General features: G+C 35.4%; 3 protein-coding genes across 5 annotated transcripts in view; 2 read left to right on the plus strand and 1 right to left on the minus strand.

Moving 5' to 3' along the window:
* LOC123218715 (endonuclease 4-like) overlaps nt 1-3,984 on the minus strand; it is a 5,380-nt gene extending 1,396 nt beyond the window's left edge. Inside the window, exons 1-10 of one of the 3 annotated variants that reach the window (XM_044640292.1) lie at nt 3,785-3,984; nt 3,571-3,657; nt 3,375-3,496; nt 2,717-2,897; nt 2,444-2,554; nt 2,281-2,336; nt 1,553-1,636; nt 892-984; nt 571-638; nt 1-46 (exon numbers count right to left, since the gene is read on the minus strand). The exon at nt 1-46 is cut by the window's left edge and continues 28 nt beyond it. In XM_044640292.1, coding sequence (XP_044496227.1) covers nt 1-46; nt 571-638; nt 892-984; nt 1,553-1,636; nt 2,281-2,336; nt 2,444-2,554; nt 2,717-2,897; nt 3,375-3,494 — 759 coding nt within the window. In that variant the 5' untranslated portion in view covers nt 3,495-3,496; nt 3,571-3,657; nt 3,785-3,984. Of the gene's footprint in view, nt 47-570; nt 639-891; nt 985-1,552; nt 1,637-2,280; nt 2,337-2,443; nt 2,555-2,716; nt 2,898-3,374; nt 3,497-3,570; nt 3,658-3,713 lie in introns of all 3 variants that reach the window. The other 2 variants (XM_044640293.1, XM_044640291.1) reach the window with 2 other exon arrangements.
* Nucleotides 3,985-4,076: 92 nt separating this feature from the next.
* LOC123218714 (quinone oxidoreductase PIG3-like) lies at nt 4,077-7,467 on the plus strand. The gene is made up of 6 exons (XM_044640290.1): nt 4,077-4,419; nt 4,999-5,178; nt 5,841-5,922; nt 6,004-6,111; nt 6,253-6,411; nt 6,986-7,467. The coding sequence occupies exons 1-6, from the start codon at nt 4,168-4,170 to the stop codon at nt 7,180-7,182; spliced, it is 978 nt and encodes a 325-aa protein (XP_044496225.1). The 5' UTR covers nt 4,077-4,167; the 3' UTR covers nt 7,183-7,467.
* An 882-nt stretch (nt 7,468-8,349) lies between these two features.
* Nucleotides 8,350-10,638, plus strand: LOC123218619 (quinone oxidoreductase PIG3-like). The gene is made up of 7 exons (XM_044640125.1): nt 8,350-8,432; nt 8,672-8,972; nt 9,048-9,227; nt 9,566-9,647; nt 9,718-9,825; nt 9,938-10,096; nt 10,222-10,638. The coding sequence occupies exons 1-7, from the start codon at nt 8,383-8,385 to the stop codon at nt 10,416-10,418; spliced, it is 1,077 nt and encodes a 358-aa protein (XP_044496060.1). The 5' UTR covers nt 8,350-8,382; the 3' UTR covers nt 10,419-10,638.
* Nucleotides 10,639-10,734: the final 96 nt, after the last annotated feature.

Genomic DNA, 10,734 nt, shown 5'->3' on the forward strand with positions numbered 1-10,734 from the left:
CCTGTATGCAAACTTGCATGCCAAACTAACGCTTTCAGAAGCATACCTGTAAAATGAGAAGCAATCAGATGATAACTAACATGTCACATTCCTTGCAACAGATACATAAGTTTCTGCTTGTGATGAAAAAGTGGAACAAATTTTTTGTTTAAGTATTTTGGACATCTACACGTACATTTGCTTCAACCACAACAAAACATAAAAACACCTTCTTTAGCATTGTTGTGTACAAATAATGAGATCAGGAAATTCAACATGGCCAGTAAATTTTATAAATTTTGTTTCCTACAAATAAATCCCCCTACTGTTATGACTTTTAGTAACAAATCAGACCAATAATGTTACTTCTCTTGAGACTGTATGGCCTGGGCAAAAGGGACATATCAAATAAAACATCAAATATATAACCAGTATCTTTTATAAGGATTTCTATCAACTCTCTCATTATTTATGCCACAACGGTGTATTGCAAATGCCTTAACATCCCTTTTAGAAAATCGAGTAGCTAAAAGCCAGTGTTCCAAATAAATTCAAACATATAAAAGAGTAAAAAGAATGGAATGTACTTACGGGTTGGGACAGACTGTTTGATTATATTCACAATATTCCCAAGAGGATTTGTCATTGGACCTACCATCCTACAGACAGAAATCAAACAAACCAATAGGTAGCAACAGCAGTTATATAAGCAGATTCACACATGCACAAAAATGAAAAAGCTCTGGATTAAAATGGTAAACAAGTTAACACAAAGCCCAAAGTAAAGAATTAAAACAACCAAATCTCTGAGCATGTATGGGCGCAGGTTGGTGTTTGAGTTAGCAGAGTCTCCCTGATATGTGTAATAGTTGTGTCCTAGTCTAAACACAAAAGGAAGAAGGAAAAGCATACCATAATACTCCTTTGAATGGATTTAATCATGACTGCTATATCTGAATCATAAAAAGTCTTCAGGGCAGATTCAATAATCATGGTATCCCATACCTGAAAAACAATAATACTTGAATCTGATTGCTAGTTAATGAGGATAAAGGTTGTTCAGAAAAGATATGCACATGAGCATAAAAATAAATTAAGCCTTTGTTTCCTCAGAAAATACATTGACTGTTGCTTTGTGAAAACACCTTAAGACAACAAAATTCCATGCCTTCACACTAATCTTAAGAATGAATATGACCCAATTATTGTCTTGATTACCTATGCCACACACTGGCCACACCACAATGACCTAGTATACATAGTTTCTGTATGATACCGAGTAACAAATTCTCAATCTTTAACTGAAAAAAAAAAAAAATGCTTTCACATAAATACTGATCCAACCCCTCTTTCCCTCCCTCTCTGACTGTACAGATGGTTGTGATACCAAGCAGACAGAAAGGCATAAATCAAATGACTTCATATTATTCCTTCAGATTAACAAAAATCTTGGATCCTGGATGATACAAAAAGGAAACTACTGCTTCTATTATAGCAAAAAATCCTTATTTCTACTACATCAGTGGGTCATCTAACAGTAAAATAAATATTAACTGGGCTAAACATTACTTACATGGTGTAGGTTTGTTTTCCGGTGGAACCAACGAACTGTTACTGTGTTCCCCCCTTGATCTCCAGTGAAACCAACATGCAGAGGCTATCACACAAAAACAACAAGTTAAAAGAAAAAGGCATTTGCATGTAGCAAGCTTTACCATCTGTAAATAATACAAATAATCAGGTTAGGTGGGCAATCAGGCAAGAGAAACTGTGAAAATAATAGTTAAAGTAGGAAGCTAGTTTTAAAAGTAGAGAGATAATTATCTGTGAGTATCAGGGGTTCTACTAGAACAATGATAATATTCACAGTATCCGCAAAGAGTTTAGTATTTTAGACTTCAAGCTTAGTCTCTGCCTCTTATAAACCACAGAGATCCCTTTACAAACAACAACTCCACCTCTTATACCCCCTACATCACTTCCAAGATATACATAGAACTTAAAATAACTCTTATGCATATCCTTTTGATCAATTAAATTTCATAGAATTGATTATGTGAAATCATGCCTCCCATTTATCACTAATAGAAAAGAAAAAAATAAAGCAAAATATTGCCTCTATTTTAGAAAAATTAATGTATGTCAAGAGTCTGAAAGGAATTAAATTACAAGAATAAGGAGCACAGTCAATGAATTTTTAACACAATAATCTACATCATTCAACAAGTTTATAAATTTGAAATAGTGCAACATAGCATTTCTTGCACTCTCAGCACTAAAGTCACAGTAAGAAGAGCATACCTGATGCACATCAGCAATATAATGTGATAAAAAGAGAAGGGCCTCTGTTAAATTGTCTACAAAGAAGACGCACAAAACACTTGTTAGTTGTTATCATCATTCACATTATAAAATTCTATTATAGCATCTGGAAATTGTAAGATACAGTAAGATATGTGCTTACATTTTGCCTCTGAAACAGAATCCAGATAAAAAGATTTGAGTTGCATTGTATAGTTGAAGATTGCTCCAGTTACACATCTATCCATATGTCCACCCGAGTCATGGCAGTCTCCTGTAAGAAAGCTGAAGAGAATTAGCAGAGTAAAACAATTTTTTATTTAATCATGGAGTTAGGGGACCAACTCATTAAAGAAAGATCACAATATAGAAACATGAATCGATACAAAGAATTAATGGTTGAACTGAACCATGGAAAACAAGGAGTCAAACTTACTGCAGTATTCATAGTTACACGTAAAATCTGGTGTGTCAACATAGTGTAAAGGGCTAGTCCAGCGCCAGTGGAAGTTGTGTCGAATCTCATCAGGCCAGGAGCAAACGTTTGCAAGATCACCTTCAGCAGAATCTGGAAGCAATTCTTTCATAGCAGCCAAGGCATCTTCAGTGAGATATCCCTAATGATGGATAAAAAAAAGGGCCTAATTACATGCTTTCAACAAGTTTTTTCCAGCTTAATTCCCACCAACTTCCATTCCCATTTTTTACAATATCTTCTTACCTATAGCACAGTCGTGTTTTAATTAAACTTATTTCATTTTTATATTGGAAAAATTCCTATGGCAGCTACAGAAACATAATAACATATAAATTAGGCAGTTCATTTAAAAAATAAAGATTTATTAAAAAAACAAAAACAACTATATTCCATTCACAAAGTTTTCATTTTGTTCAAGAATCTCCTCCAATTACCCAGTTTATCATTTTAAAACGAAATTTTTATCAAAGTAAGTGCTACTTCACAACTACTTACATTGTCATATTGTTGACTAGAATCAACATTGTGTAAAAATCTATCAGTAATAAGCTAATTAAAACAATTTGAAACAAACAACCAATTAATTATACTTTTTAATAATTGAAATAACAATAACCTCTGCTATCTTGCAAACAACATAGTGGCCTTCCTTTCCCCAACCCAGAACCCCATTAAAAAGCTGCAGAAGAATCAGCGCTCTTCCCATCCACAACAGGCCAGACCCACTCATCCCCATACCTGAAACAGAAATTAGACTTAATAACGTTAATCAACTGTAATAAATCAAGAAGCACCAGAAATGGGGTAATGACCAGAAAATAAATGAACAAGAGAATTAGTATCTCCTCCGAAATTTTCTCAGCTACCAAAAAGATGAGACAGCAAGTAAAGCTGACAAACTGTAGCCGATCAAACAATTAAAAAGAAAAAACAAAAAGAAACGAGTTAGAGACACCTGCAATGTAGATTATGAAATCCCAGGTATTTTTCTCAACGGAAGATTGGCTCTGGTTTTAACCGTCTTACCTAAGTATATCGCCTGCGGTGATGGGAGATCAAGGAAGCTGTTCAAAATTTCCGAGTTCTAACAGATCTAAGTATTGCTGGTATCTGGAGTTTCGAAGATGGAGATGGAGTGAATCTGCATGGATAAAGATGGAATTTTTCAGGGATAGAAGGGTAGAGACGTCATTTCAATATACTGTTTGGTTTTCTAGATTTTAGCAAAAAACTACGGGGGTTTAGGAATCAAAATCTCTAATAATTTAATTTAGCTAAAATAATCCACGTGTAAGGCTTCCCAGAGCCTGAACCAACACGGCATTTCGGTTAAGTACAATACTGAACTACTTCGCTTGATCACATAAGCTAATCAATTGGAGAAGAAGGCGAAGACAGTGAAAGTCACAATGAAGGCAATAGTGATAACAACACCAGGCGGTCCTGAAGTTCTTCAGCTGCAAGAAGTGGAAGACCCTTGCATTAACGACGATGAAGTTTTGGTCAAAGTCGAAGCCACCGCTCTGAACCGGGCCGATACTCTTCAGCGAAAAGGCGCCTATCCACCACCCAAAGGTGCCAGCCCATATCCAGGTCTCGAATGTTCCGGCACTATAGAGGCCGTCGGTAAAAACGTCTCCAGATGGAAAGTTGGAGACCAGGTCAATTTAACTTCTCGTTTTAAACTACTCAACATACTTGTCAGTTGTCACTTTATAATTATTCAACAACTTGAAAGCTTCTATTTGTACTAAATTTTTGATGTTCTGGGTAAAAATTAAGTCGTTAACTCTCATTATAAAGAAATTAATTACCTTTTTCCGTAAAATAGAACTGGGCATTGGAGAGGGTTTTATCTTTTCTTTTTTAAATTTCAAATTATTGAATTTTAGGGGATAGTCTTTATAAAGAAGTTATTTTATCTTTTCATTTTTTCTATATTCATAGAGGAGCGTTTTAATGGCTAATAGTTTTGTTGATTAATCGTGTTCACTTAATTTTTATGCTTAAATTAGTTCCTTAGAATATTTGGACGCTGTTGAAGCGCTTTAATGGCAATGAAAGTGAGTGTTGGATTGCAAAATCATCGTGCTCTATGCTTGTAATAGTGACTATAAGGGACCGAGAATATAAGTTTTGGTATTATCACGGTCATGATTGTGTCTTTCACTGAGGTACTAAATGTACATGAATATTGTGCAATAAAGTGTGTGGTGATTTTCCTTTGTTGTGTTTTGTAGGTTTGTGCTCTACTTACTGGAGGAGGATATGCTGAGAAAGTTGCAGTTCCAGCTGGACAAGTTCTTCCTGTGCCCTCTGGTGTTTCACTCAAAGATGCTGCTGCTTTTCCTGAGGTGGCATGCACTGTTTGGTCCACTATTTTTATGACCAGTCACCTATCACCTGGGGAGGCACTACTGGTATCTTTAAATATATCCTGTATTTTGATTCAGAATTGTTTACTATTATTGTTTACCAGATGTGAAAAACATATTGATGGCTATGTATAGCTGGTAGTATCTGTTTCAGTTCGAATTTCTTTATCATAAGTAGTTTATATTTCAATTTGTTGCATGGATTAGTAGTACAATACTGAATCAAGCAAAGATCAAATACATGCTGCTGGAAAACATGAGGAAAACAGACAATATATTCAACTTGCAACTATTGCTTGCTGACATGCTTTGTTCTTGCATATAAATTCTTCCCTTTCCTTGGGTATATTATTAGTATAGTTGGACATCTCTCCCATTCTTCTTATGCCATATAATTGAGTATAATCGAGTCTCATTTTGTGTATTGGTACCAAGTCTTGCTCACAAACTTGAGCACTTGTTAATCCATTGTGCCACTCTATGGCTGACATGCCTTTATAGCCACTGCATCATGCCTTTTTGGACTGTTTACTGGTAGATAGCCATCACAAAGACCGAAATTTGAAGTGTATGTAGGTGCCACAAGGAGTAATTTCCAACTTAAAACAATTTATTATATGAGTGACCATGAATCTCCTTGTCATTTAAGTCATAGGAGTATGTGCTATGCAGCTTAATATGTGAACTAACGGCTATTAAAATATCAGGTTCATGGGGGTTCTAGTGGAATTGGTACATTCGCAATTCAGATAGCTAAAAGCCAAGGAGTGAAAGTGTTTGTGACAGCAGGTCTAGCTGCAATTTTCATTTATCTAGCCCATTTAGCCCATTCATTTTTATTATTCATGTATTGTAAATATTGATCTCCAGGCAGTGAGGATAAGTTAGCTTTTTGCAAGGGTCTTGGTGCTGATGTGTGCATCAATTACAAGACAGAGGACTTTGTTGCTCGAGTGAAGGATGAAACTGGTGGGAAAGGTATTCACTTGGCTTAATGAAATTTTGGTTTATGTTGAAATTTGTACTCTTCTATGAACATCCTTTTGCTTCATATTTACAAGGATTACATATATGCAGATATTTTATCTTCAGAACCTGACTTAAAATGGATGAATGCAGGTGTTGATGTAATTTTAGATAGTATGGGAGCATCCTACTTCCAGCGTAACTTGGATAGCTTGAATATCGATGGGAGGCTTTTTATTATTGGCACCCAAGGTGGTGCAAAAACCGAACTAGATATCCGTTCTTTGTTTGCAAAGCGCCTCACTGTGCAAGGTATGGCAGTAGCCTTTCGTTTATGCTGTGTTTTGGTGTTGTAGGATCAATTTCATTTCTGTCATCCTAGGTGATCAGGGTTATATCTTTTGGGGAAAAGTAAAATAATTTTTTTGAAAAGGTAAAAGTTCTAGAAAATTTCATATTGAATTATAATAAGAAAGTATACAGTTGGACATTATTTTGTGTAAGAGTGTGACTTTGATGTGTAGTGCTTCTTGTTCGAAGAAGTTATATATGGAGAAACCATCATTTTGGATGCACATCTGGATCCATGATTCAAAAATGTTCTTTTTTAAAGCTTTTTTATTCTTCATTCTTGCCATATCAATTTTTTTATTTGTGTCTATATCATACATAAATTATTATCTCGTTATACTCAGGTTAGATTGAAATGATCAGGATTGATATGTCAGAAAATCTTCCATTGAATACTGGATTTATTGAAATTTCAACATTAGTGATATACAGTTTCTTTTTTCTTTTTTAAATGTTGTCTTATGTTTTCTTGGAGACGATACTTTTGGATATATATCTGATATATATGGGTTTATAAATTGGTCATTACGTTCAGCGGCTGGCTTGCGAACCAGAACTTTAGAAAACAAAGCAGAAATTGTCTCCGAGGTGGAGAAGAATGTTTGGCCTCCAATCATGGCGGGCAAGGTGAAGCCTGTGATCTACAAGTCATTTCCATTATCTCAAGCAGCAGAGGCTCACCAGCTCATGGAAAGCAGTAACCATATCGGGAAGATACTGCTTGTTCCATGAATAAAACCAATCCTTTAGATCATTATATTCTTCCCAGGATGTTCAAATACTTTGGTGAGAATTTCATATGGATATATAATTGGTCAAAGTTGAGTTCTTGTATGAATAATGTCGAGAGACACTGTAAGATTTGTGGAATTGCTTGATTTACATATGGACATGGAAGAAGACCGCTCTGATTGATTGATATTTGGTGTAAAGCACGAACTAGACCCATGAAAAGGGATGAAACGCATTTTGAGATGATAATAAACTGTTTACTTCTGAGTGGTTTCTATTTTTCCACCCTTTGTTTGGTTTGCAAACATTCTTTTAAGTACACTCTTTATATCATTTAATCAAAATTCAAGTTAAAAGATATCGCATATTTTTTAAATTGAATCAAATTTGAGTTAAGAAATGATTAGTTTACTTCGGTTAGAATTTATAGTTTGTATTTGTTATTTAGTTTGATTTGAGTTTGTAACTCGAATAAATAGTCAAATGTATGTCTTATATTTATGCTTCTTTCTTTTGTGTTTAGAAGCAAAAAAATAAATAGAAATAAATCAATTTTTTTAACACATGTTTTATTTTTCAAAAAGACAAAAATTTTGTTATTTATACATAAAAAGCTTTAAAATAAAACAAAAATAATTTGTCTCTAAAACAAAAAACATCAGAAAATCCCTAAATTAAAAAATGACCGAACACCTCACCATGCATGGTGGAAAATACCAAAGTACCCCCACTATGCATGTGAAGTAATCAAAACCCCCGGCACCTTGCATACTAAAACTGACACTTATAGCTCCCACTACCACATGATCTGCATTGTTTGAAAAATCGCAAAAGCACCCCATCTCCAACTCTACTCATTATGTGAATCACGCGTGGTGAGAATGAATCACCACCAATCTCGATTTTTAAAACCCAATTTTATCATTAATCAATTCTATATATATTTTAACACAAAACTCCTAACAAATTTCATCTAAAATACGATAAATTTAAGCTATTTCTGAAATATTCAAAATTAAAAATATCAATTTTACCCTCCCTGTCATCCATTCTAACAGATGAAGCTAACGACAAGGGGGTTTATATGTAGTTTCTGAAGTTAGTAGGGGCGGATTTTAGTTTCTGGGGTGTATTGTCCAAAAGGAAAAAAAATCCATGAACTTGTAAATTAAGAGATGAACAAGAAATTGAATGGAATAAATGTTTCAGCCAGATGAAGCTATTTATGAAAAGCCAAGATCTTCATATAGGTCAAGATACCTACCCTTGAATGATTCTTCTTCTAATCACTGTGGGACTTGTGTAGAAAAAGAAGAGAAGATGCAATGCTTTTTGGACTCTTAAAACTTGATTATCTGGAGTCCTTTTTCTTATCTTGCTCATGTGAATCATGTTAAGCATATAATAATTTATGACGAGGGCACAAACATTATAAAATTGACCAGAAATTACTATTCTATTAGCCATTATAACTGTATAATTGTTTCAGATGGAGCTGGAGAGAACCAAAGAGAATATTTTGTCAAACGAAGAAAACAATGAAGGCTATAATAATTACAAGCCCAGGAGGGCCGGAAGTGCTGCAGTTACAAGAAGTGGAGGACCCAGAAATCAAAGATGATGAAGTCCTTATCAAAGTTGAGGCGGCTGCACTGAATCAGGGTGATATTTATCAGAGAAAAGGCCTTTATTCTCCGCCAAAAGGTGCGAGCTTATACCCTGGTCTTGAATGCTCTGGCACCATTGAATCCGTCGGTAGACATGTTTCTCGATGGAAAGTTGGCGATCAGGTGATCTAGTCTTAAGTTATTAATGAGTACAAATTCATATATGAGATGTTTCGAAAGTACTGATGGAGATTACAGGTATGTGCTCTTCTCGCTGGTGGTGGGTATGCTGAGAAGGTGGCGGTTTCAGCTGGTCAAGTGCTTCCTGTGCCATCAGGTGTTTCTCTCAAGGATGCTGCTTGTTTACCTGAGGTTGCTTGCACCGTTTGGTCTACTGTCTTTATGAAGAGTCACCTTTCTGCTGGAGAAACATTTCTGGTAAACCATTAGCTTCTTTTATGTTTATCCTATTCGAATTTTGTGATTGTTCGAGTCTGATTAAGCCTCTCCATGCTTCTTTTCATGTTATGGCATATATTGGTTAAGTCTCCTTGCTCTTTAAGTTTTGACCAAATTATTGAGAATGAACCAGAGAACCCACATTGTCTCCTAAGTATAATTGCTGTAAATTTACAGATTGGATTTTTCTATTCCTGCTCTAGATGCACTATCTTTCACCTTATAAAATAAATTGAAACTAAATGTCAATATAAAATTTAGGCAAGAAGTCTCTTATGAAAAGCTTGATATATGTACTTAGAACTTTGAGGTTTCAGGTTCATGGGGGCTCTAGTGGAATTGGTACATTTGCAATTCAAATGGCTAAATACCAGGGAGCTAGAGTAATCATCACAGCAGGTCATTACTCCATTTTATCTTATGAATTAATCCATATTTCATTGGTCATCTATTTCTTTCTATGTAGCAGGGAGCGAGGAGAAATTAGCTGCCTGCAAGAATCTTGGAGCTGATGTGTGTATCAATTATAAGACAGAGGACTTTGTTGCACGAGTAAAGCAAGAAACTGAAGGGAGAGGTACTTTACCCTGCACTGTAAACCTGAATTTTGATTTCTGTTGGAAAATTTTCCCTTGCATAGAGCAATCATTGTTCTTTGGAGCCAATTACTTGAAAATGGTCAATGGCAGGTGTTGATGTAATTCTGGATTCTGTTGGAGGACCCTACCTGCAGAAAAACTTTGACAGCTTAAATGTTGATGGGAGGCTTTTTATTATTGGAGCCCTCAGTGGAATGGCTGCAGAAATAAACCTCAGTTCTTTGTTGGCAAGACGCCTGACAATACAAGGTTTGAGTGTTAGCAGAGCCCTCTATTTCTACTCATTTTCATTTTAGCATGTTCGGGGTAGAATGAAGTTGTTATTGTGTTCAGTCATTCTTAAATGGTTATAACATTGGTGATTACATATGCAGCGTCTACATTGCGAGGCAGAAATCCAGAAGACAAGGAGATAATTGTTAGGGAGGTGGAAAAGAATGTTTGGCCTGGAATTATGGAAGGTAAGGTGAAGCCTGTGGTGTACAAGTACTTTCCATTATCCAAAGCAGCTGAGGCTCATAGGCTTATGGAAAGCAGCAAGCATATTGGGAAGATTCTGCTTCTCCCATGATTCTGCAGGTCTTGAAGTTACAGTTCCATTGAATGACAAGGTTTTAGACCTCTTACAAGCTTTTGCAATTGGGGACAATGCTCAATTGCATCTATGGTTTGGAAATGCAGTTTTTCTGTTATTATCTTATCATTTGAGAATAAGTGACTGATGAAGCGTTTTCATTTTGCTTACTTACAATCAATATAATGCTGAAGTGATTCATCTGAATCATGAATAATTTGATGTCTTAATAGCTTAATTTGGAGAACACTTATTTACATGCCACATTGGATGTGGGCAATTAGGTTATAGAGTCCACACAGATTGCACAATG

Source organism: Mangifera indica, chromosome 6 (assembly GCF_011075055.1).
Source record: "Mangifera indica cultivar Alphonso chromosome 6, CATAS_Mindica_2.1, whole genome shotgun sequence".
In the NCBI taxonomy this organism is placed as follows: domain Eukaryota; kingdom Viridiplantae; phylum Streptophyta; class Magnoliopsida; order Sapindales; family Anacardiaceae; genus Mangifera; species Mangifera indica.

Coding starts and splice junctions, on each gene's coding strand:
- LOC123218619 (XM_044640125.1), top strand. CDS start 8,383: ATGTTTCAGCCAGATGAAGCTATTTATGAAAAGCCAAGATCTTCATAT. Junction 8,973..9,047: donor GATGGAAAGTTGGCGATCAG/GTGATCTAGTCT, acceptor TGGAGATTACAG/GTATGTGCTCTTCTCGCTGG. Junction 10,097..10,221: donor AAGACGCCTGACAATACAAG/GTTTGAGTGTTA, acceptor TTACATATGCAG/CGTCTACATTGCGAGGCAGA.
- LOC123218714 (XM_044640290.1), top strand. CDS start 4,168: ATGAAGGCAATAGTGATAACAACACCAGGCGGTCCTGAAGTTCTTCAG. Junction 4,420..4,998: donor GATGGAAAGTTGGAGACCAG/GTCAATTTAACT, acceptor TGTGTTTTGTAG/GTTTGTGCTCTACTTACTGG. Junction 6,412..6,985: donor AAAGCGCCTCACTGTGCAAG/GTATGGCAGTAG, acceptor CATTACGTTCAG/CGGCTGGCTTGCGAACCAGA.